The sequence below is a fragment of the Strix aluco genome, chromosome 6, assembly GCF_031877795.1.
Source record: "Strix aluco isolate bStrAlu1 chromosome 6, bStrAlu1.hap1, whole genome shotgun sequence".
Classification (NCBI taxonomy): Eukaryota; Metazoa; Chordata; class Aves; order Strigiformes; family Strigidae; genus Strix; species Strix aluco.
This window is the reverse complement of record NC_133936.1, coordinates 12190581-12216736: the sequence shown is the minus strand read 5'-3', so window position 1 is coordinate 12216736 and position 26156 is coordinate 12190581. Positions and strand designations below refer to the sequence as shown.

Genomic DNA, 26156 nt, shown 5'->3' with positions numbered 1-26156 from the left:
TTTTACAAAGCAAAGTGCATCGTTAACCCTACTTTAGACTGTAGTGAATCTGCATCTTTTTACTCTACACTCATTCCTGGGCATCTTGCTTTATTTTCTGCCTGCTCCAAGCCACATGAAACTCAAAACTCTTCATTCTCTGGGCTTTCAAGTGAGACTTGAGAGAGTCAGGGAGAGACTCCAGACCATATTGATGGGGGATAATTTGCTACAGGCATAGGCCAGCTGAAACCAAAGTAATTTTTAATGAAAAGTATAACAGAAAGATTCAAAGTCTAAATTGAAATTGAATGTCTTCCAAAATCTGCTATTGTCCATGAATAGAAGTTTAAAAAAAATACTGTTTTGGAAGGTGGTACAGATCTCATCACTGAAGTGTGTTGCTCAAAATTCTTGAAGGTCATCCTCTCAACTGCTGTTGTGTATTTCAGTTGATTAAACAAGACAAAAAGATTAATCATCTCTTAAATTTTTTTCTTGGTAGTTTATTATTGTATTTTAAAAGGCAGAAGCTTGGTTTAACTTAACCTAGATTCTCATCCAGTAAGATGTGTATAGATTAGATGGAGGAAATGCTCCCTATCCACAGAATAATAGATTACTAGTTTAAATTACTTATCTTAAAAAGATTCTGATTCATCTTTGCTGGGCATAGGACATTAGATTTACTGTTTATTTTTAGTGGATTGCTGCCAGTTTTCTTCTCACTGAGTGTCTTTAGATCATTTAAAATGTTAAAAAATGTTCACATCAAACATACATCTACTGACAAGAAATCTGTGTTGGTTTCTCAGCAGAGATGTGAAATCTTCTTGGGACAGGAACTTTGTTGTTATGGAATTTTTCTTTCCATTTTGGCTTTATGGCTATTTTTTTTTTTCCCTTTAAGCCCATGAGTGTGGCAAATTATTTAATGCTAATATTGCTTATTAAATTTTAATAAAGTGAGAAAGAGGAATCCAATGAGAAAGCTTTAGGTATCTCTTCAGGTTATGGTAGCTTGTTTCATTCTGTTTAATTGTCAGTAAAGCTTGAAACATCTGACCTCATATTTGCAAAAATCTTGTTATTTATAGTTTCTGAAAAAAATGGTGATAGTCCTGATTTTGATCAGCTCCATGGGTACAAATGAGAAAGTAACTGTGTCAGGGATGTTACTTCAGACTTGCATCATTGTAACTTGAACCAAATTTGGCCTTTAAGAGCATTCATCAACACAAAATGCAAGCTAGTATAGACTCTGTAGTTGCAAGTGTATTTTCATAAATAAAAGATTAAGAAGTCAGGCATATGTGACAGATTTTTGGGACCAGGTCAGTGTAGTGTGTCTGGTGGCATTGGAGCGGTTACAATGTTTATTTGCCTTTTGATGAAAGGGATATTCAGTATTATTTCTGCAAATCCCCTACATGAAGCAACGCACTCCCATGCTGAATTGAGTACTCAGCATGAAATGCTGAGCTTATTGCAGGAATCCTAGGTGACCCATACAGGGCCTTTCTCTACTCTTAGGAGCACTGTCTCTACAGGGAATGGGTAACTGACCCTGAGAAAATAAAGCAACATACATCGCCTGAGCAGTGAGCTTCTTCAGCTGTCACAGCTCAAAAATTGTTATTCAGTGCTAAAGAACAAAACAGCTCTTGACTAGAGGGCACATAAATGTTGTAACAAAGATCTGGACTGATCTTTTGACTGTAAGGTGGTTGCTTAGATGCTGCATCACTTGCCTTCTCACCCTGAAACACTTTCTTTAACACCAGGGACTGTATTGACCTGACCTCCACTGCCTCTATAATTACTTTTTCTTTCCTTATAATGATTTAATAAGTTGGTGTTTTTTTATTATGAAAGAGTCGTTATTAATGGGCGGTTCCCCCACTTGCTGGGATGGAGGTGAGGGCACATGGTTTGAAGGGATTCTGTGACAAAAATTTTGCAGAAAAGAAGAAAACTGAGCTTGTAATGCCTGCAGATCTATAAACAGGAGTAAAGAATTAAAAGTTCTCAGTCTGAATGCATTTAGTCTCTAAAACAACACAGGACAAGCCAAAACATAAGCACACTATCTCCTAGCTGACTTATGAGAGCTTATAATGAATGAATGAGCTGCAGATTGAAATATCACATTAACACGCTACAAAATAAGGAATGAGTTTCATCAGCTTTATTCAGTATATTTCTATCTGCGTCTGAAGTACTGAACTATCCATTTTGCTTGGAAATACATTTGGAAGTGGAAGAAGTTGAAATGTGTACTCTTTATAGATATTAATAAAATACTTCTTTTTTCTTTTTCTCTCCTCATCCCAAAAATAATAAGTGGAAGATAGACTTGGTTCTGGCTTCGGAATTGGAAAGATCTAGTAAATATAAGTGTAGGAGGTCAACTGGCTATTTGAATGTGACATTTGGAAACTTTATGTATAGACACAAAAAAAAGAGGGAGAGGAAATTGCATCAATAATATTTATGGAATTTTTAGTCCATTTCTGGATTACTTTATGAACTGCTAGATCTTTGGTCAGTGAAGCAACCCCTGATTTTAGGTCCCTCTGCTGCCATCTTTCTATGATTACTTATAGGAAAAGACTATGGGATTAGTCTACTGAGGAACATGCTTTATGAATTATGTTTTCTGACCTGCCATTCTGTTAATAATGAAATATGGTGGTAACTTATATGCATCCATTGCTTGACAACAGCTTATTTTGATGAGGAACATAGGTGAGGTTTTTTTGTCTGTGTTGCATGTACATCTGTCTCAGAACTGTGGATTTTTATATTTTGCACTGTCTCATTTTTTTCATCACTAACACTTTTTTTCCCCTCTGTCATGTGTGAACACTTCTAGATGTTTGACTGGATCAGCCACAACAAAGAATTGTTCCTGCAGAGTCACACAGAGATCGGCGTCAGCTATCAACATGCCCTTGACCTACAGACGCAGCACAATCACTTTGCCATGAATTCCATGGTGAGTCGAGGGCACGCAGTGAACAGCGGGTCTGTGTGTGTGAGCGAGGAAGGGGCCGACCTGTGAGGCCACCTCTAGTTCGGAGAGCACTATGGACCTGTGAGAAGTGAAACAAGGAAGGTCAGGCTGGCCTGTGGCCGCTGCCCTCTTTCTGGGAAGCAGTGTTGCTCTGTCCACCCAGACACTGATAGACAACTATTGCCTTGACTTAAGAGCAGCACAGTCCTGTGGAGTTTGTTTACATTTTGGAAAGCAAATACAGTATCTTTTACATTTTTGACATTTATTTGACTGGGAATTAATGAGAACTGTAGGTGGCACCTTAATAATTTATTCTTCTTCCCCCACACCCTGCTAAGTACTTTTCAAAACCTTGAAAAAGATACACTAATCAAGCTGTCAGTTGTGGCCACAGTGGGATTTTGGCTTTTTCAGTAGTTAATCGGTCAGTCTTTTTGAATGCAACCCAATTTACCTTAGGTTTAAAAAAAAAAAAAAAAAAGCATCATTATACATTTATAAGTGCTTTGCTCATTTTCTTACTCTTTCCAGGCATAAGGTATTTGTTCTGGAAACTGCTCTGCTTTCAGCACAGAAATGAGGACAGAATGTATTGACGTTTTGATTGTTGCACTGGGTTAGAAAAATGCGTGCATACCCCCTGCTGCAGTTGCACAATGCAGAGTTGAGCCCTTTCTGAATACTCTCTGTCAACAGCACAAAAGCTTCCCCTTAGTAAACCAACTCCTACAGGTGTACCTCTTCATGCTGTGTACATTCAGACTACAGTTGCACTGGGCCTGAGACCTCAAAGTTAGTGGTTGATGTTTAGGTTGGTGGTGTAAGTCGCTAGAGAGCCACACCCTACGGTGCTGCCAAAGGGCAAGGTGCTTGGGAGCAGCTGTCTGAAATGTGGAAAAGAGGTCCTGACTACCTGAGCTCGTTAAAGACCACACACTGCTTTCATGAGATTACAGGTGTTAACCCCAGAATTCTGGCCAAATTCCAGATCAGGTAATTAACTTCTCTGACCTGAATTCACCTGCCATTTCCACCTACCTAGCTATTTCTCACTAAAGCACTGTGCCTCACTAAGGCATTGCATAGAAGTGGAAGATGAGAAATGTTTATAATGTCTGTCAATGTATTTATTGTGATTATAATTGAAAGGAACACTGAAAAACAGGCTCTAGGCACCTGATTGTGAAGCTTGTTATCACAATGCCATCTAGCAAAACACAGGATAGCCCAGCCTCCATATAACACTGCTGCTCACAGAACTCTAACAAATAAATGTGTCCTGGAGGTTAGTGCATTAAAAGTCATTTAGTTTATGAAGGATGCCAAATCGATCATAATTCTTCAGAAAACACCATTAGAAGAGTCAAGATGGAGGACCTCCCTTTATCCTTTTTGTGGTACTGTCTGGTATTATTTTCTTTAAATAACTGGGAGCTAAACTTGGAAAGAGATAATTCCATCTGTCCCCTGTTTGGGAACGAGGAATGCAAGTGAGACATTTGCAGAGATCTTGGGGGAACTTCTGGGAGCAGGGACCTCTCTGTGGCTGCTCCGTGGCTCACAGCTGTGCCATCTCACCATGTCAGTGCTGCCAAACTCCTGTCTAAGAGAGCTGCCCAGGAGAGAGACCTTTTTGGCTGCGGGGAAAGAGTGCGACAGATGATGCACCTCCCATTTTGCACTGTCTCCAGTATAACCCATGCACACGTATAGTCATATGGAAGCCCATACAGTCAGCATCAATCAATCTACAAAGAAGATTGTCTCCTCCATCTCTTCATCATAGAGGATCTGTGTGGAAGGGCATTAAAACACTTTCAACCTGTAAGTGTGGTGAGAGATGGCACTCAATTCTGCTCTAAATAATTGGACTGAAATATATGACTCTCTGGAAGAACCCCACAACGTAACAAATATGCCAAATAATATATATGTTCTCAGATAATCCTCCTTATAGGAATATAACTCAAAGAGAGCAGTACACCTATATGTCATTTTTCATATGCTACTTTTCTTTTAGCTTTATTTGAATTTTAGACCTAGAATCCCTCTGATGATGGGGTGATATCTTCCTTTTGGTTTTGGATCAACATCAATTCCTACAGCAAACAAGCACAGCTCATTCAACTTAGATTTCTATTTTTAAAAATGCTCTCTCAGTAGGAACTTTTTTTAAAAATTCTTCAACAGATTTCAGTTGTCAAACAGAGGTTACATAAGAAGATGTGGTAACATTATTGACAGTATGACAAAGTCAGTATAAAAAACTAAAACTATAAAAGATATAGAAAAAATTCAGCATGCAGGTGCAACAAAGAACTACACTTTTTATTTCTTTTTTTTTATTTCTTTTTTAATCTAAAGGAGGCCTCCATGGTATTTATCAGAAATATCAGAGTTCTACCCAGTGGTCAAAATTCCTCATGGTCAGCTAGGTTTCTCAAGACTTTCCATATTGCTGGAAGGCATGTATTTGGGTTATATGTTTGCACAGTGGCCTCTCTAGAGGGGATTTCGGTGCCAGATTTGCACAGGCAGATGAGGTGAGTTTTACAGCCTGGTAAGGTTGGCTTGTGGAATTAAACAGGGCTGCTGTCTTGCAGAGGGCTGGGCATCTTATTTTCCACGTAGCAGACATGGAGGTATATCAAGGTGAAAGGACATTTGGAAACAGTGGGAAAAGGGTAATAACCTTAAGGGGCAGGCTACTTGAACTAACCTGTAGCTGCTGTTCTTGTGTTGGTATAGTGCTGCTGTCAGCAGTGATGGTCTTAGATGGAGCAGATTCTTTGCTAGAAAAATGTGGAGTGACTCCTGGTGTCCCCAGAAGTCAGTATTGTGAATATGAGGGTGTTTGCATGCAGGAGACATCAGCTTGCTGCATAAGGGTGTTGGGCTGCATACTAGTCACTCCATTTGTGGTGAAGCATGCAGGAAGAGCAAGAAGAGATTGAATCTAAAATGACCCTTGCCTGGCCACAGCCCAGGTCCTGTGGTAGATGGTAGTTTTCTCTCTTGGCATGCACAAAAACTCAGTGCAAGCCTGTGTGAAGCCACTCTGTAGGCTAATGCCCCTGCATTTGTTTGAGGCAAGAGCCAGTGATGGTCAGCAATGGAGTCAGGACAGATCAACTTACCTGAACGAAGCAAAACCAGAGAAACTTGGGTGATGACTCTGAACACAGTTGTAGGACATTACATACCCCAAGCCTACGCAGCCATCTGAGCCCTACTTTGGTTGTCAGAGAAGTGGGGCTAGAAATATGGATCAGGTCTGCTTCATGTATAACAACACTTTAGTGAAGGAGAGTCTTGCTGATAACAGAAACTAGTGTGAAAGAACCATCACAGCTAACTGTAGTTTCTTGAGGCAAAATACACAAGGCCTGTATATTTTGCCAGGTTTTCTGATGCACAGACTGATTATGTGTGTTTTGGTTTTTTTTTTTATCCAGTATAGTCTAAGACAATTAGTCAGTGATGTTAGAAATACATAATCATGTGATTGCTACTGCGCAACTGCCTTCATTAAACTGTCTTATTTTTATGGCAACATCTTAGATCAGTTGTTTATGCTATCATTTGATTCCTGTTGGAGACTGTTGGAAAATGCATATTATTTGATAATATTTATATTGTACTGTGAGAAGGAAGTTTAGGTCACTGTTCTAGGTGCTATACACTTTCAAAGGAAGAAATGGTCTTTGCCTTGCAGTCTGTTGCCAAAGGCTCTGATCGTACAATATTTATATACATAAATTACTTCTGCAGATCAAGAATCATGTTGTGTTAAGTTAACCACTGATAAATATTTGTGAAGCTAAGGATTAGGATTAAGTAACATAATGCAGAAGGTGTTAGAGAGAAGACTATAACTCTGGTGAATTTACTGTTAGGTATGTACTCATTTGTGTTTATAGTCCAGTATTCCTCAGTCTCTTCATGTAATACCCTTGGCTGCAAAAAGAAAATGACAGGAATCCTTTCCTGTTTCCTTAACAGAGAATGGGAAGGTTATTACCCTCAGATCTGTTTGCAATCCCAGGTAGAGTATTGTGACCCACCCAAGTCTGAAAACTTAAGATTCTGGTGAGTTTTAATAAATTAAAACTTTCATACCATTCATATCAGATTCATATCTGATAAGTCTTAAAGCTCTCTCATGCTAATTACAAAACTAAAATATTTAACTACCATGCTTCGGGCTCAAGACATGGAGTTTGGTTCAAGAAGAATGACTTTTCAAACCCAATTTTTTTAAATATAAATCTTTTGGTTTCTGAGTCTTGAGAGTGAACTGGATCATACTATAAACTTTTTATCTGGGAATTTGCTTTATAATTGTGATTTTGCTAGAATTTTGCTTTATAATTTAGCTAGATCTTTTTTAATGCAATATATTAGTCCTAGCAACTGTTGGATTGAGAATAGCTCAGCTATCACGAATGTGAGTAACGAAATAATGAAAACTTGAAGCAGTCTTACTGGTTGTGGGGCTTGGGGTTGTTTTGGGGATTTGTTTTGTTTTGTCAATACATTAAAATCAGTATTGGGATAAGGTATGGAGGAGGACAATGTGGCTGAGGATGGCTGTATGTTTTGCAGGGAAAAACCCTACAAACTTCAGTAGAAGTTGCATTGGATGTTCTTGGATCTCTAAGGTGTTTTGTTTTGATTTTTTTCCTTCTTTACACTATGTCTAGTATCCTTTAAGCCTAGCATAACTAATAATAGTTAAAATATTCTCTTCAGTTCCTCTAGAAAATACTCTCTAAATGTTTACTGGGTCGTGCCTTTTGTCACATGCTCTTCCTATACATCTCTATAGGCATGCTGTGACCAAAGCTCCTTCTTAGAAAAACAATTTGTTACTCTATTTTTAACAATAATAATTCTTCCTTTTAAATGAACAATGTGGGATGTGGAGAAGTCATGTAATAAAGTGTAGTGTGGTATTTTTTTTTAAACAAGGACCATAGATTTTTTTTCTTCCGTGTTTCAAGGCAGTGCTTGTTTTCACTTCAGTTTCAAAATAAATTATGTAAATCTTTGTCACAGCTGTATAATGTTTATACTGAAGCAATAATACTTTTTACGAAGATGAATATTAGCTCCAACATTTTGTGAGTAATCTCAATAATCAAATAAATTCCCTAGAGGAAAAAAACCACCGTTTCAGTATGACACAAAGCATACTGGTTGAGCTCTGCACTTGGATACATGGTGTATGTGCCATTTGTTCTGGCTGAAGTGACTCGTATTTTCTTTGCCAGGATTTTTTTATGCCTGGATCTGTTAACCTCCTTAAAGAATGAGTTATCACTTTCTGTGGGACATGCATAAAAATGGCAGTGTTCAGTGCTGGCATTGCTGCCTATCCTGCTGTCAGGGAGTTAGTTGTCTGACACTAGATGGAGATGCATGTTGTCCTAAGAAAGTCACAATATATTTCAAACACATTACAATTATCATGTAAAGGCTAATGATGTCTGTTGAAAATTCCCAACGTTTATCTTAAATGAATGGTATTTTTCTGTATGTAGGCTGAGCTAAAATGCCATCCAATATTATTCTGCACAGGCTACATATAATTGGCCTTGTTATAGAAACTTAAAGGTCTTAAAGATATCTCATGAGTTTATTTTGTCACTGAAACATTCTGCTTCGGATTTATGTGTTAGGTTCATTTCACAGATGGTTTCTAAAATCACAGTAACATAGTGTAAGCTGGTTATTTTTTTATTTTATTTTAAAAAAGAACTTCTCAACAATCAAACTTCACCTTCAATTAATCTGCAAAACCCTTCTCATGCAGCCCACCTTCACTGCTTGCCATCACAATATCTCAACTAGTTCTCTAGGAAATGAGATGAACACAGCCAAGTTTCTTGCAGATTTAATGCTTCTCACTGCTCATTTTTCTTTTGTGAGTGTAAGATATGCTTTTTATATGTGTATTAGAAGAAAGTATTGTTACAGCTAGGGTTGGAGGGTTTAATTAAGAGGGAAAGTCTCCCAGCATGCCCACTAGATGATCAGGGCTGAATTTCCCTGTGGGAAATCGTTCCCCAACTGCACTACTGTCAGTGCTTATTTTGAGACTGAGGGCTGTTATCCTACCAAGTGTTAGGGACCTTAGTAGTGATTGCTTACACTGGGAGGAACAGCTGTGTTAGACACTGATGACCAGAATCGAGGCCTTCTTTAGGTGACAGACATGGACTAAGAATTGGTGGACAAAGAGGGGTATGTGCACTTGCAAGGCATTGCACAAGGCTTTTCTAATCTGAGAAAGAAGCTCTTGTATATCATGATGCTGACATACACATGGGGAAATTTTTCTTTTGTTTGTCAGTCAGGTAATTTTTAGAAGGCAAAAATCCCCTTTTTTGATTAAAGCTTCAAAGTTGAAATGAAGTCAAGGAAAAATTAACTCTAACATGGAGAGTGCTTTTGGAAAGTCTGCAAATACATGTAAAATAAAGGTTTTTCAATGATAAAGGATATATATTAGCCAAAACTTGGATGTATCCTAGTGTCACTACAACAGAATGTCAACTGAAGTGCTTTTATACTTACTTCTAGACATTAATATACTGTTTTCTCATTGTTTGACCTACTGTAGTCCTCTATCACCATAAATCAGTGATCCCTTGCAGTCCTCTTTGGGGACACCTCTCAGTTTTGAAAAAAAGATGAGGCCTTAGGTTATATTTAAAGTGAGACTCTCTGTGAATCTGCTAGTAGTGCATTTTCCAGCCTGAAGGAAAAATAAAGTCACAGACATTAGTTGCTCTATTTAATTTATTTCCTATTAGGATAAAAAGATCTATATAATAGTGACACAGAAAAATCTCAATTCATTCAGTTTTTAGAAGTGAACAAACCAGAGGGAAAGGAATGTTTAACTTTGTGCAATGTCAACAGTTGAATTTTGGCAGCATAGATTTTTGTTTCATTTTACTTAGAACATTGCACATTGGCAGATAAAGATGAAAAAAAGTGACTTATAATTTTGTTCTACTTCAAGGTCAAAAAGAAATGTCTTGCATTTTGTGAATTGTGGTCAATTAAATGTTTTTCTCCTGAAACTAAATTCTGGAGTGTCTTGAAGGCATACTGCATTTTACCTCAATCCACAAAAGGGATCCCATCTTTCCCAGTTTTTCATAGAGATGCCATCTTTCTCAATAATAGTGACACTGGCTAAAGGTCTTGAGATTGTAAAATGTGCTACATCTGGTAGGATGTGCTATCCTGAGTTCCAGATCTTTAGCCAAGTCTGCTCTATCTTGTTTTTCTGTGAAACCTTGGACAAGTCTTATGTGTCCAAGCCCCACTTCAATGTCTCTGCTTTACTAAGGTGGGATAGATAAAGCAGAGGTAAAGAGTGCATGTGTCTGGAAGTAGGAGGTATCCCCATCGCACTACCTCTTGGAGCTATACAGAAGAGCACATCACATGTGATACTGCACTTGAATCCATTTATTGCTCAGAAAGCAAGAGGGGAAGCTCAGGAGTCTCTGTTTCCTGAGCCAGTTGCGCTTGGTGCACTAAGAACAGAGGTGTGAGCAGGTGACTCCTGAACTGCTCCTTGCTTTCTGCTGGAAAATGTATGGAGTTAGTGGGTTGGCTACAGGACAGGTTGGTACTGTTCCATGAAAAATTCTCATCTAGGAAAGTGAAATTTCATCCATGAAAATCCTCATCTCTGTATAAAAATATAACAAACAGACATAACAATATATAAATCTTCCTAACTTATAAAACAGACCCTAAGAACATCTGCTGTATTTGAACTAATCTTACATTTACCCTTCTACTAGTTAATACATCTATATACTGTGCCTATAGGGAACCAAGGAATTCACAGTTGTGTTCCTCCATGCTCAGTGCATTGCAGTGGCTGAGATAATTCTTCAGGGAAAAAAGAAATAAACAAAAGCATGATGAAAGCAACTATTTTTTACATTAAATCAAAACTTCTTCAGCAACTTTTCTGTCAAAACCAGCAAAGTTTTATGTCTTCATTTGGCACAACTCATCCAAGCTTCAGCAACTTTAGTGATGCTACACTGCTTTCCACCAGAAGAGCTGACCTGAAATGATCTTGTCTGAGACTCAGTCATGAAGACTTTCTGGGAGAAAGGCTGATATATTTAGTCTAAGTTCCAGTTTCTAACCTAGACACAAAAAAGTGTTTGACTGTGTCTGATAGTCAACATTCTAAATCATAGTATCTTTACTCTAAACTTCAGAACAATTTTGATTGGTTTCTCTAACTGTACTGAAAAAAAATTTTTATTTCTTTAAAATAAATCTGACCATTTTGAGCCAAATCCAATTTTTAAGAAAAGGCTATATGATAAAGGGAAAAAAACAAAACTAGAGGCTGGGTATTGCTTTAGATCTGTGTTATTTATGTGATAGCTGTCATAGTCATGGTTCTACCAGGGAGAACAGAGTGGCTGTAAGGGCTGTGGCCCCATCCTTCTTTCCTTGAGCACTTACAGGTATGATGAGTGTACTTCCTAGTTATCCCATACATTTTGCAGACATACCTTGTCCTGCTTCACAACTTAGTTTGGACCTGTGCCTGCCTTGGCAGTGCTCTGTTGTGTTTCATGTTTGGATCGGCAGATACCTTTCCTCATTGTGCTTCCACTCACGATGATGAGATCCTGCTCCAACAAACATGTCCACCTCTGATTTATTATTTGACCATAAGTAATACTGTTAAAATCATCATGGCTGTGTTGGTCCTTGTGCATAAAGGTCTTATGGATTCTACACTCTGAAATTCGTAAAGCCCTTTTGAAATACTTCAGTGAGACAAGGAAGCAGTAAGTCAACATGAGCAAAACATCTCAAATTCTGGGATGTTCCTTTCTTTCAGTGAGGAGGAAAGAGAAAGGAGAAGTGTTTATATCAAATGACATTCCAGAAATCTGAAAGACAGCTGCCATTTGTCTTTTGATGGTGCATCTTTGTAAGACATTGTCATGATGGCTATTTATTTTCAGGTTTACATTTCTATGCAGAGCAGGGGTATTATAATGCAATTACATTCATTTTGAGATATTTTATATATATATATGATATAATGCAATTACAGTTCATTTTGAGAAAGAACTATCCTTCCGCTGTTCAAAGGCTGAATAAAAACCATCATGGAAAGTTTTTACGAAGGAACAGAAAATATCACCCTTTTAGTAGGCTTTTTGAATCCTTCTCAATTCAGACTATAGCTAAATGATATCTCTGCTGGAGAACAGCTTAAAATAACCTGCAGAAAAGATAACATTTTAACTGAAGAATATAATTTAATAGACATTTCTATGGAAACTCTTATATTCTGTAGAATATCCTTATGAGCTCTTTTAAATTCTATAAGACTTTTCCATTTATTGACACTGCATGTCTATAAAGGATTATCAGAGAGTTCTCAAAGGAGAGAAAGCAGACATTTCACTTAAGAATATGTGGATTTAGCATCCAGAAATATGAAGCAACGCAACAGAAATATCAAGAATAAGATAGAAGCAATGAGTAGACCTTAACAGGTGAGTAAATAGCTAAAGTATGGCAAATTAGTTTTACATAAATAAATTCAAGAGGAGAGGGGGAGATAACAGTGTTAGATAATGGCATAGATGGGGAAGAAGATTCTTGAGGGATGTATTTTTAGAGTGGAAGGTAGTATGCATGTTATTCATGCATATTTAAGCATGTGGTTGATTGCTTTCACTGACCTGCTCAGCTTTACTCCAACTGATGGTGTTTGGAATGTGTAATGAAGGCAGAGGGTGGTCACGGTTCTTTCTTCTCTTTATTTATGTGTGCTTTTTAATTTTCAGAATGCCTATGTCAACATCAATCGGATCATGTCTGTTGCGTCAAGGCTTTCTGAGGCAGGCCATTATGCTTCCCAGCAAATTAAACAAATATCTAGCCAGCTGGATCAAGAGTGGAAGAGTTTTGCTGCAGCTCTGGATGAGCGCAGCACCATCTTAGCCATGTCTGCTGTCTTTCACCAGAAAGCTGAACAGGTGAGCTGCTGTTGTGACTGGCAAAATGATCCACTGATACTTTGATAATGATGATGCTGCAGTTACTACCTGATGGCTTTTGGCTTGTATGCAGTGAGGTTAAGAGCCTTGTTCCTAGTGGATAAGCATCTCAAAAACAAATAGTAACATTTTTCACAAAAAACTGGCACATGTTCCCTGAGTGGGTAAGAAAATATATTTATGCCTTAGTGATGAGAAATAATCTGATCATAAGTGAAATGCACTGGTGCAGTAACATACTGCCTTATTTCTATTGCCTAATATTTCATCAGTGCTGTGGATAAATTCAGGATTATTATGGTCAGGAAAATGTATGTACCTGCACTTAGAGGTATATGCGGTATGCCCTATATGCACAGGAATATTCACACATATGACATAGACTCATACCAGCAGACAATTTCTGGGAGCCAAAGCACATTACTGTTAATGAAACTTATGGAATTCATCCCACCACCTACTCTTTCAGTGCTCTCTGTAGCCCCAAACTTTGTTAGACCTCACTAAGTATTGACTTCAGAGACAGCTAGGAACATCCAAGAAAATTTTCCATGTCCCTGAACTCTGGTTTGTGTCTTTAACTACCAGAATTGTTCCATAATTTCATAGCTACAAAAGATTTAAAATATGTCAGTGAATAAACCTTCTGCTTTTTTTACACCTAAACCGGGTCCACTTAATGGTGATGGTTCAACTTCGATCATATGTTGTTTACATTCATTTTCCTGTGACAAACACTGCTTTGGTGCTCTCTTCAGTACCGTTGTGTGCTTGTTTTTCCAAGTAGTTGATATCAAAGCTATGAAGTGGATGTGCTTGATGTTGACCCATACTTCAAGTGTGTGAATAAGAAATTATAACTGATAACCCAGAAACTGTGCTTCATAAGCCAGAATGTATGTATGGAAAAGTATAGCTCAAAGAGTAAAGATTTTCTTTATTGTTTGTTTCTGACTGTAGAATTATAATGGATTTTTCTTGATTTTGTGTTTCCTATTGACAGCAGGCCATAGCATAGAGCAATTACTCACCCTACTGGGCACTTACTCATGTAAGCACACTCAGTGGCTCTGATGGGACTGATACACTAAGATGATGCCCAGTATAAGTACTTTCCTCTCAGTACAATGAACACTGTAGTATTTAGGTGTAGTCTTCATGTTAGTAATTGTCAGTCATCATCTATTCATAAAGAAAAATCAAAAAATAATTTATATCCAATCACAATGAGAATGTTTAAGATTTATTAATGAATTAGTTCTTGTTTGCTTTGTTTTGTTTGGTTTTTGGGCTTTGGGTTTTTTTTTCTTTTTTTGTGAACGATCCCCTATTTTTCTGAAGTGACAATCTTGTTTGCAATTCATGAAAAGTTGCTGAGGTATTGTATAGTATGAAAGGCAATAAACCAGAAAGCTGTATTGAACTGTCTGTGAAGCTAGAGATGAATATTTTTTTTGTCTTCCTGCCTTTGGAACACTGTCAAAGTGGGTATTTTGCCTCAGCCTTAACTTGAGAAAAAGCTGCACTAATGTCACTTTCAGCTTTGGGTCTTTTTTCTTTACAAGTGTATGGATGGGTCTGAAAAACCCAGTCCTGCCTTGGCACCTCTTCATAAGGAACTGAAGTTTGTGCTGCCTGACAGAAGCCAGTCTCTCATTACTAACAGGCAGGAGAGTTTGCAAATTGTGAACTGCAGTTGCTCCTCACTTGCAGTAAGAGACAATTCAATGGAAGATAAGTGCTGATGTGAAGCCTGTAAACTCAGACTGCTGCAAAAAAGAAATGTGGGAGTCAGTGAGTCCATTAGCCAGGACTAAAATTTTGGCCTTGCTTTAGTAACTCTGGTAGGATAAACCAATGACTTGAATGCTATTAATTTAGTCATTTGACCTCTGTGTAGCATAAAGAATGAGGTGTTTGGGATTTGGTCTATAACTCAGTCTGCTGTCTATCAAACATTCATTCCAAATGTGACTCTCTATTATTTGGCATCACCCAGGTTTTTTTTTTAACTCAGATCAGGGCTTCATTATTTTTCAATAAATAAGGCTTAACTCTCTGAAGCAAAGATGTAGATAAACCCACTATTTCCTCTGTCACATATCATATCTTTTTTTGATCCCCTTTTTCTGTCCGTAAAGGTAATCTTGTTTCAGATCCAACCATTTCTCCCACAGTGTACCCCCGCTTCCCTCATACCGATCTCATAAGCAGATTGTCTTTCCTTCTCCAGTGTGATAAGCTGCTATAGTCTCTTTGTTCATTCCTTCCTATTGATTGAAGTTCTCTGTGATGCCAACAGGAAGCAAGTCTATTAGGACCGTAATCTTTCAGCCTTTGGCACACCCCAGCCTGCAAGGAAGTTGTTGGCTTGGGACAGAGATTTATGAAAAGCTCTACGATCTCTGTAATATGCAAGCTGAGCAGGAAGCAACTTGTTTTTCAAGGTCTCTTCCTAAAGACCCCACACAGAAAACTGCACAGACTACAATTTGTCTGGCTTGGAAGGATGAAAGGCTGAGTCAACCCTGCTGGGAATTGAACCTCACATCTGTCTTCACATGCCTCAGAATCACATTGCTTTCCTGGCTCTTATAGCAGATACATGTGGCATGTTGAATGGGACTCGGCTGAATGAGTTCCTGGATCAAAGCTTTTTTTTTTTTTGCTTTTGTTTCTTGCTTTTTCTTCTGTGTGTGTGTGCACGCATATGTCTTCCTTAAATTTTTTAAACAAAATTTGTACATTCTAAACCATCATCAAGAAAAGAGCAAAGAAAAGGGAAAAAAAGGAAAGAAAAGGAAGAAAGAAAAGATAATTCTGGCCAACTTAGCCTACAGCCAGGCTTCCTTCAGCACAAGTGTTTGAACAAAAGCCAGTAAACTAAACTCCAAACAACCACTATGTCCAGGTCAAGGTGCAAGTCAGGATATTCAGTCGCGGTGTTTCCCAAATGCCCCTTAATTCCACCTGCTACAAATCTCTTGGTTGGTTTTCTCCCTTCTTTTGTCTGTGCTCTCCCCCCCTGCCCCCCCATGCTAGCATGGAGATATTCTAGTGCAAAAGAGAATCTGCTTCTGTATCTTTAGGTATGACTGAGGCTATTCAAAGTTGTAAGAGAACATGGGAGAACGTGTCTTATCTCAGTGTGATTTCAAGAGAACTGTGCTGATTTACGCCAGATGAGATTCCAGCCCACTAACTGCCAGATGGGGGAAGCAGACATACCAGGCGTCCTCCCTTTCTTGGATGTAATCTCTGAAAGTGTACTAAAGTGTTTGTAAGATGCTCACTCTACAGATTCTGTCAGAATGAACAAATTAATGTCTTCAATCAGCCGAGAGATCTCAACCGATTAATTCTGGGTCAGAGTCTACCCTCAGAAGTGCACAAGCAGAATTACTATTTAGGGTAGTAGGTGTTAAGTGCACACGCTAGACATTTATGCTGATTCTCTGTAAATTGACCCCTGACCATTTGTTTCATATTACCTTACTCCCCAACCAAGAAGACTACTGTTCTCATCTCTCATTTCTGCCTGGATCTCTCTAAGCACATCCTGAACTCCCCTATTTGAGGAAAATAAATGAAGAAAGGAAAAGAAAAAAGGGAGGAAGAATTTGAGGAAAGGGAGGAAAGGAAAAGCCAGTTGATATCTCTAAGATGTAGGGATAAGACCAAGATAACTTTGGCGTTAGACAGGGAAATGCCAGAAACAACAACAGGAAATGTACATTTACAGTTAGCCTCATACAAAAAATTCAGGGCATCAAGAGATATTATAGGTCACTGAGGAAAGCAGTTTCACGGCCATCTTCCCATCTTTCCCCACAGCCATTCTGGAGCATGAAAGTACACTAGAGTTTGGTTTTAATTGCTCCAGGGCCTAGAACTACTGTGGTTATCCAGCAGCTTCCACATAGAGGCCTAGCAAGCAGTAAGCAAGGACTGTGCAAAAACTGTGGAGAAATATGGACTAGAAAATATCTGAGCTGTGTTTTGGAGCAACCATACGGTACAGCATAGCACTTCCAGAGGAAAGCTAGTAAGTGGTCTGAGAATACGTTATACCTGACCTAATACAGAACTTGCAACTTAGGTGTATAGGTTGTGAATCAGAAGTAAGCTTAGGTCATTACTTCAAAGTTACTTTTGGATTGGATCAGAGGAACAAAGGTATGTTAGAGACTTCTTTGGTTTTTAGGATAATTTTTTCTTAATCTTTCCTGAAGTCTTGAAAAACATGGAAAATTATTGGAGCCTGGCATTTCAAATCTCATTTAAGCAGCCTTTATGTTCCAAATAGGAGCTACTCTAGTCTATGGGCTAAGTAGAAATTTAAGCAATTACTTTAAATGATATTGAGTATCTAGTGGACAGTAACAGCTCCTGTTCCAACCTAAGTTAGCAATTTACAATTTTAAATGCATCTTTTTTCAATTCAGTCAAATGGTGATTTTGTGATATGAATATGTTTCTAGCATGAAGGGTTACATTTAATAATTTTGATATTTAATAATATTACATTATTATTATTACATTTTATATTGTTATATTACATTATATATTATTACATTATTATTATTATTGTTACATTTAATAATAGGTTTTTGTGTCTGCCACAGTGTGTGACGAATAATAAAAAGTAACATAGCTGCTCTTTTCAAAATACCCAAATCAACGGTCCTATGGTATGAACTAACACTTTGCAAAAATCCTTAAAAAACAATTTGCTCTCCCTATGTGAAACTACACACACAGCACAGACCACCATGCACTGTTTTAGGGTATCAGAGTAAAACACTACCAGGCTGCTTTTCTTAAATTTTTTTAAAACAGATGATGTCAACTGCTCCTGCTAGTGGCAGAAGGGAAATTACCAATGTAATTTCTGACGTGACATTGTCTATATACAATAGATATACAAAAGGAAGATAGATGTGAGACATCAAGTTGGAAATGTGGTTATGTGCATAGGATCTTCTTGAGACTTCTCCCACCTACTGTGCAAATCACAGTCTGGGGATATGGCGGTATATGAGTAACATGACTATAAGTACTTGTACTAGAATTGGTACAATTCAGCAGTTTTGGTAAGAGCCATAACAGTGTGATTCCAGCAGCAGGAGCACTGGTCTATAAGGTGTAAAGGTCTTTTCTTCACTGTTTTGACCAAGAAGTTTATGTAACAGCCCCAAAAGGGATTGATCTCAGCTCCGTGCTCTTAAAACTGCATAGGAAATGATGCGAATTCCACTGCCTTGGCACAAAGTATGATTACTTCAGCTTTATGCAAAGGTGTTCGAGGATTTCATCTGAAGAGATTAAACAGATCAGGAGTCAAACCAACACAAGAGAACCTGCCATCTTTGACTCCAGTCTTCTAGAAAGCACAGTTTTCACTGGTAGACTTGTACTTTGTAGACATGCACGTTTAGGAATTCATCTTTGTCACTGACTCTTTGTGCACTGAAAAGAAGTGTTTACAATGCAAACACTTTATAGCCTTGATTACACAGCAGCATGGTGAATAGCTTTACACTGCTAATAAAAAAGGATGCTGATGCCAGAGCCAGAGTTGAATTGAAATTCTTTGCTTTGAATCTCACAGCCCTTCATGCTGTGAGTAACTGCTTTAGTAACAAGCCACAGGTGAACACTTCAAGAGTGGATAAAGCTGTGATCCTGGGGGTACTTTTGTGGCATTATACATTCACCCTACAGGGCACTTCATCTGTTGTATAATTAGCTGTTCTTTTTTATAAATAGCCCCAAAGTATGGCAGGCTGGTTTAACAGAAAGATGGAGGAAGCGAAAATATAAATGAGGAGTAATGAGGTTGCATTGGGCAGTTGGTAGGAACAAAATATGAACATGTGAGCTGTGTCATCAAAGTAAGCCTCGCTTAAAAGAAAAACAGGATGGGAACCTTAGAGACTAAATTCCTCTTTTCTTTTACAGAACAGGCAGCACCCAGGAGAGCTTCTCTAATTTGTTTTGCCAAAGTTCATCAGCAGTGCTCTGGAGGCCTTTAAGAGTGGAAAAATTTTTTTCCACCCCTCTGCTCCCCGAAGCCATTCAGTTTCTGGCTGTCTGTTAAGGCTTCCAACCAAGGTGCTAAACCATATCAATTGCAATGGCAGTGATTTTTTTTCTCCCTTTTCATGGATGTCTGCCCACCAGGAACTGGACTGAGACCAGCAGCTCATTTTGCATTGGCTGCTTAGCAGCCGTCAGATGGTAATGGTATCTGATCACTGCTGACCTGGGCCAGAATCAAATGTGTGTGTGACCCAGGGGTTTAAAGCCTTGGTATCCTATTAGCAATCCCACTGAGCTGGCCCTGGCTTGGGAATTGCTTGAATACAGACTGACTGCCTTTCACTGAAATGAATGTCAGCATTGATTTTAATAGGGGTTTTCTGTTGCTCAAATTAGTAGTGTTAAGGACAGGTAAGCGACTGAGGGAAGATTGAAAGCTGAGACAATGCTAAATACAGCTGGAGCTGTACCTGTGTCTTTTTGTGCTTCACGCTGATGTCTTTTTTCTAAACGTATTGCAGCCTTCCTTTTTGGAATGCAATGTTGTAGCCTCCCTACATGGTATGCAAAGACTCTTAGAATGGGTGTTTTCTGAGCCTGGTTAAAGGAGCATTTGTTTTTAATCCAGAAGAAACAGAAAACATTCCTTTGGATCTAGGTGTTCCTCAAGCACTGAGGAGGTGGCAGGAATGTGCTGTTCCAGGGTGCCCAAAAGAACTCCTTTATAACTGTTATGTTTTCCTCAGCCCTTGCTGCAGTCATACGTGGCACTATACAAAGTTTTCTAATGTTGATGAGATGTTGTTCTGTGTCACTGTTGCTCATTATTCCTGGGATTGTTTCAGTTCCTTTCAGGTGTGGATGCCTGGTGCAAAATGTGCAGTGAAGGAGGCCTCCCCTCAGAAATGCAAGACCTGGAACTGGCCATCCATCATCATCAGACCCTGTATGAACAAGTAACACAGGCCTACACAGAGGTACGTGCTTTCCAGAGAAGAATGTGAGTATCTGTTAAGTGATAACAGATATTTGACTGCATTTTGGAGCTTAGCTTTTCTAAGTGAGATGGGTTCTGCTTTCCATTTCTTAAACTTTTTCAAAGAAGGAGTCAGATCTAATCCCCGGCTGTAGGAGGTGACTCCCAGCAATCTGCTTGTAAAGGCACAACCGGACAAATCTGAGGGACAAACCCCATACAGAAATGAAATCTAGAACAAGTGTTGGCACCCTAAGAAGAGCTGCTTCACTGCCTTTGCTGAACAGGGTACCCCTTTAAGCCACCAGTAGCTTTACTCGATTTGCTTTTGTTCTGTGAATGAGTCCTGGCTCTAGCACAGGTACGCTAATGGGAACAGAGGATGCCAAACGCTTTTTCCTTCAATATACGATGTCACAGAGATGTCAGGTCCTCATTTTAATGAATGCTGCAAAAGACTGTGCTTTAGATAGAATCATAGAATATAGAATCATTTAGGTTGGAAAGACCCTTAAGATCGTTGAGTCCAACCATTAATGTAACACTGCCAAGTCCACTACTAAACTATGTCCCTAAGCGCCACATCAGATATATTTGTATATACTGTTGGCAAATATCTCAGACCTAAATAGGGTATGTGTTATATTCCTTTAAAAAAGGGTGCTAAGGACGCTAAGACAAAAACATATTCTCTAGCATTTTGTCAAAAAAACCATAAAAATTTTCACTTGCTCTTCCCCCATCCAAGCTGCAGCATGAAATAAAAGCTACTGACAAACAGCCAACATTCAGTGCATCTGACTGTGCAGGACAGGGTCTGTGTTTAGTCCACTTTATTTTGCAAAAGGGCTGCAGGACCTCACTGGTACCCTGGAAGACTCCTTTTAGGAATGAGGCTGGTCTAGATGTTCACCCCAGGCATGGGCCGACCTCCAAATTACCCCGGGGGTGGGAAGCCATGTACGTTATCTGTCCTATTCTGTTATTCATGTCTCCAGGATGCAAGCTGGTTGGAAAGTAATCCACAGATTACCTGAATTCTTGGCTTTAGTTGTATTTTTCATTTACCTGTACAGTTCTGTGCTTGACTGTCTTTCTGGATATCAAGGGATTTTGCTCCATGCAGGGTTTTCCAAGCTGGACCAGAGGGCTGTGGTAGTACTTGCTATAATTAGTAAGTTACCAAGTGAAGACTTCAGAACAGAACATAACAACTCTCATCCGTGCTCAGCCCTTGCTCTGGCCATCAGATTCTTGGAAGAATCTATAGTATAAAATAGAAGAGAAAAGGATTTGCTAATCTAGGCTTGGTGGTAGGCACTCACACATACACAGTGAAGTTGTACATATACCTTGGTGATGAATGTAAGGAATGTTAGATAGAAACCTCTTATTTTTCGAACACCTGCAAGAATTTGAGAGTTAGTCAATTAGAATGAGCAAGTTTGGGTTGCAATCACAAAGGGTAATTCCTTATTCAATACTCAGGCTTCTCAGGAACAGTGGATTGTGAGCAGACATAGAACAGTCCTGTTGACCTCTAGTTGCAAATGTAAATTTTATACATATACATAGTCAGGTGAAACAAGGGGGGTTTTTTTATTGCATTTAAAAATTATTTCTAAAAATTAAGTCAAATTGGGATTAAATAAAAAATAATAGTGCTTGAAATCGGCATTTTGTTTATCAGCTCCAATCTTAGTTTTTGTGAAATGAAAATTAATTTAAAACTCATTACCAAAAGCAACCTTTAACATGCATATTGCTTTTGCTGATGCTTCCTCAGAAAGCTACAACTTCTCATAGGCACAGCTGTTTAAAACATTTCTATATTATTTTACTAATAAGTACATTTCTAAACAGTATGTAGAATTGCTGGAAAGGATACAGTCTGTTATTACAGAAATGTTCATCCATTTTCGCACAGCTACATGGTGAGCTGAAAAGCCTTAGGAGTCCTGCCTCCAATCCACATGCCTATTTCTCCAATCTAGATAATGCTCCTTGCCCACAGAAAATAACATTCTTCCCTCAGAGCTCCCTATGGTGGGATGAAAATTGTGGCTTTTACTTTCCTTTCTTTTCCTGCAGAGTCATTGAAAATATCTGTTTCTATTTCTATAATTCTAAGAGATTTGGAATAGAATGAACATTCCTTGAACTAACCATTTTATACGAATATTTAATAGGATATTAGTTAACATTTAATAGGATATATGGGCCTATTCGGTTCTGTTACAGAGTGTAACAAAGCAGTTCAGATTCACTGCAGGAACCTAAGAAGAGATGCCCAAAGAATCTTAGGGAGACTCTTTGTTTTCCATCTTGACGTAGTTGTAGTTATTTGCCTTCTTTCCCTCATTGCACTTGAGTGAAGCTCAGAAATAGTGGAAGCAGAAATCATGGCCCTGTTATGCAATCCACAGCTAAGCAATCCTCTGCTGTGCTAAGCCAAGCTGCTGGCAGAACAGGCCTTCCTCCTTCTGAGAATCAAGTGGTGCTCTTGCCTTTACTTTGGGTAGAACAGTGCTGGAAGGAGGAGGTACACATGAGATGTATGCCTTTGGCAGATTCCCCTCTTGAAAAAAGAGTTGCTCTAGCCAGGGTGTACTTATGTTGCTACACCTGTGTTTCTAGTGGATGAACAGCAGGAGACAAACTTGGGACACCCCTGCTGAGGACTGTACTGATTTGGTAAAGATAAGGAGGGAGAGAAGGAAAGGTTTTCTCCAGTCAGGCTTGAGGCTGGTTGATGGTCAGAGCATCTTGTTCACTGTGACTTGATTAACTGCACTTTACTGTCTGTTCCTGGAGGCGTGATATATTTGTTCTAAAGACCAATTGTTTTTTCCTAGTGCAAATTGTAGCTGTTTCACAGATGGCACCATTAGTCTAGTCACTCTCAAGGCTTTGGAGGTCTTTCTGACCCACTACATAGGGTATCTTCAGATTTTAACTTACTCCCCAGCTATGTATACAGCATCCGTGGAGATTATTCCACTAGTGCAACAAAATCTATTTTTTGATTCACCCAGGGTCACATAACTTCTTACAGAAGCATGGTGATTTATTTTTGCAGTTACAAGGAGAACATGGAAATGACTGAAAGAGCACAGTAGGTAGCTTCTGCATTTGTGAAGCTGTTCCTTTCTTTTATGAAATCTGTTCACTGGTGAACTCTGAGAGCACAAATCTTCTGTGCCTGTTGATTGGGAATGCAGTAATATTCACAACAAAAATAATTTCAGAAAAGAAATTTTTTAAGCCAAAGAACTTCAGAGCTGCAGAAGATAGGAAATCCTAGAATACCTATGTAATCCTTGCAAATACTGAATACCACTGGTTATCTGATTGTCACTGTGCTCCTTGCCATATAGTTACTCCATCATGCTGGGACAAGCATGTGCATTGGAGAGCAGGAGAACACATCTAATAGCCTCTGATTTGTGTTAATGATTATTAGCAGGACAACATAAACACTTGAAGTCTGGCATTTATCTCTGGCTATGAAGAAAATAACTGGAAGGCTGTGTTCATCAGGGAAAAATCATAACTTGTAGTCTCTGAGGCTTTTTAGACAGACAACAGGAACAAATTATCATGTAATAGATAAAAGCCTTTAGGCTGTAGAAGAAAAAGGAGCAAGAGAGAATGCAGAAGCATACTCGCTTTTTCCCTTACACCACAAATCTGGGAGAACATTGTCCTGTCCCAGCTTCAGATGAAGCAGGAACATACAAGCTGTTGCCTTTGAAACAATCTTTTTGTTCTGCATCGCTCCTACCACTGAGACTTTCTCTTGTAAAGGCCTTGTTGGCTGTATTCACGTGCTAGTCAGCTCTGAAAGAACACTTCTTTGTAAGACGACTGAATTTAGTCTGGTGTTTTGATCAGTCGTAATTAGTATACAAAATATTTCACCCAAGGATCTGACCCCTCAAAATCGAAGAATTGCAGGATTGCACCTCTGGGAGGGAAAAACCTGACATGCAGGGCCTGCACTTGGGAGGTGGTGTAGGTATGAATAGGTCTATATTATGGCACAAAGTTTCCAGGAAAGTTGTCCTGAGTGAAGCCTGTCTGTCATATTGTCTGTACAATCACATATCTCTTACTGGTAAACTTTTGAACCTTTATTGTTAGTCCTGATTCTGCTGTGATTTCTATCAGTGTAAATCAGAAGGGACTATACTAAAAGTGTTGTAACACCACCCAGGGACAGGTTCAGACCAACAGTAAGCCTTAAAGGCCAGTAACAGGAACACAGTAAATTCATACAGTTAATTTAGCCAGTGCAAAGAGTGACTTTCTGGTCTAATAAGCTGCTCCTAAGTGTGTGCATAGCCTTGGTTTCCTGTTCCCAGGGATTAAATTGTTGCTGATTATCTTCCCACAGATAAAATAGGATGTAGTATGCCTTGTCTCCTTCCCTGTCTAGAAGCTGCTTCTTCCTGCCTAGCAGCTATTGCCACCTCCATAATGTTGCCAAGGTAACACCTGTGCCTCAGTGTTTCCTCGTAAAATCCTTCCTCATATCGCCACTATCCACTGCTCTTGGCGAGTACAGTCATTCCCTCTGTGACCCCAGAAGGCTCCAGCGTGTGCAAATTGTTGCAGCTGGTCTTCGGCAGCAACTGAATTTGAGTATGGAAAGCTACTCCCTATGGACTCTCCAGTTATTTCCTGATCTAATTCCAAATTTCCCTGAATATTTAAAAAATCTCCAAGGATCTGCCTAAGCCCACCTAATGGTCATAAATATGATGAGATTTGACTCCCAGTTTTGCCAGTATAAATCTCAAAGGGTCTCTTAATTTCTCTGAACATGCACGAGATACACACTGCTACAACAGACTGGGATGTAGCATGGCTTGCCAAAAGACACAGGTTTGGGTATTAAAGGGTATTTGCTACATTTGAACAAGCAACTTATAATACAGAAATAAATGAGACTTGGAAATCCTTGAGATGTATTTTAACTTTGACTGATAATGTTCAAAACAGAAACTGGATGAAAAACATTCATTAAGCCATTCTCTGGCAAAATTGGTTATTGTGATTGCAGAGAAATAAAAACACTTTTCAGAAAATTTTGTCATTTTCACTGCAGTTTGTTTCAGAGTGAAAAGAGAAAAGTGGGCTTGGAGGAGCAGAGGGATTCTGATAGTGTCCTCATTTACCATTTCTGTTGAACAAAAGATTTTAACTTTGCAATCTGCAACTGAAAAATATTTCAAAAAGCCATTTTAAGAGAACCAGTGCATGCACACACTTGTTAACTGCAGTTGGGTTTTTATGGTTCCATTTTTTATTTTGCCCCTGCAATATGAAAGTGCTTCAGGAATGTTCCAGGAAAAAATCTGGCGTTAAAAAAACTGGCATTCTGGGGGTTTTTTAATGCCCAAATGCCTTTGCATCTGCAAATGTTTTAATATGTTCAAAACAGGTTACATGTGTGCAAAGGACTTTGCATTTGCCAGCAAACTTCGTAGCCCACTGAAAGTGGAGACTATAGGTCTCTCTGAGCTATTTCTGGGGAAGAAAAGAATTATTATCATATACGAATTTATTTTTCACTGCCACTGAATGAAATACAGAATTGGAATGTCACACTTCTCAACGTATATACATACTTAGTAATCCTATGAAGAAAGGACTCTCCCTTATCATACATAATATGAATGATTCTGCCATCTGTGGTTTTCTTAAAATGCCACCTCCTCAGAAAAATAGGCCTGCTATTGCAAATGCCACCTGTCATCAACTAGTATATGTCAAGAATGTTCAGTGCCCGAGTGTCAGAACGTAATATAGTCTTGGGATCTCTGTCTCTGTGAATGCAGTCCCAGCAGCGTGGTATCTGTGCTCCTGCTGAGTGACACAGCAGGCTCACTGGGAAGCAAAGGCAAGTGCTGAATGTGTAAGTACAAGTCAAAAAGAGATGTTAGGAGGTCTTTCTTCCTTTTTGACTAAAATAAGGAAAACACATGGGGAAAAAGAATCAGCTAGACTGTTCTCTGTCAGCTATTGGATGTTTAAGTATCAGTTCAGTGAAGTAGACCTATTTCTT

The 26156-nt window shown here is 38.8% G+C and overlaps 1 protein-coding gene across 13 annotated transcripts in view; it reads left to right on the top strand.

Annotated features, from left to right (window-relative positions):
• Window positions 1-26156, top strand: part of KALRN (kalirin RhoGEF kinase) — a 526665-nt gene that overhangs the window by 229224 nt on the left and 271285 nt on the right. For 12 of the 13 annotated variants that reach the window (XR_012623758.1, XR_012623759.1, XR_012623760.1 and 9 more), the window contains 3 exons: window positions 2855-2977; window positions 12856-13047; window positions 19956-20087. Coding sequence is in view for 10 of the 13 variants with exons in the window: in XM_074828701.1 (XP_074684802.1) it covers window positions 2855-2977; window positions 12856-13047; window positions 19956-20087 (447 nt within the window). In the remaining 3 variants the exon portion in view is untranslated. The remainder of the gene's footprint in view (window positions 1-2854; window positions 2978-12855; window positions 13048-19955; window positions 20088-26156) is intronic. The other variant, XM_074828707.1, reaches the window with a different exon arrangement.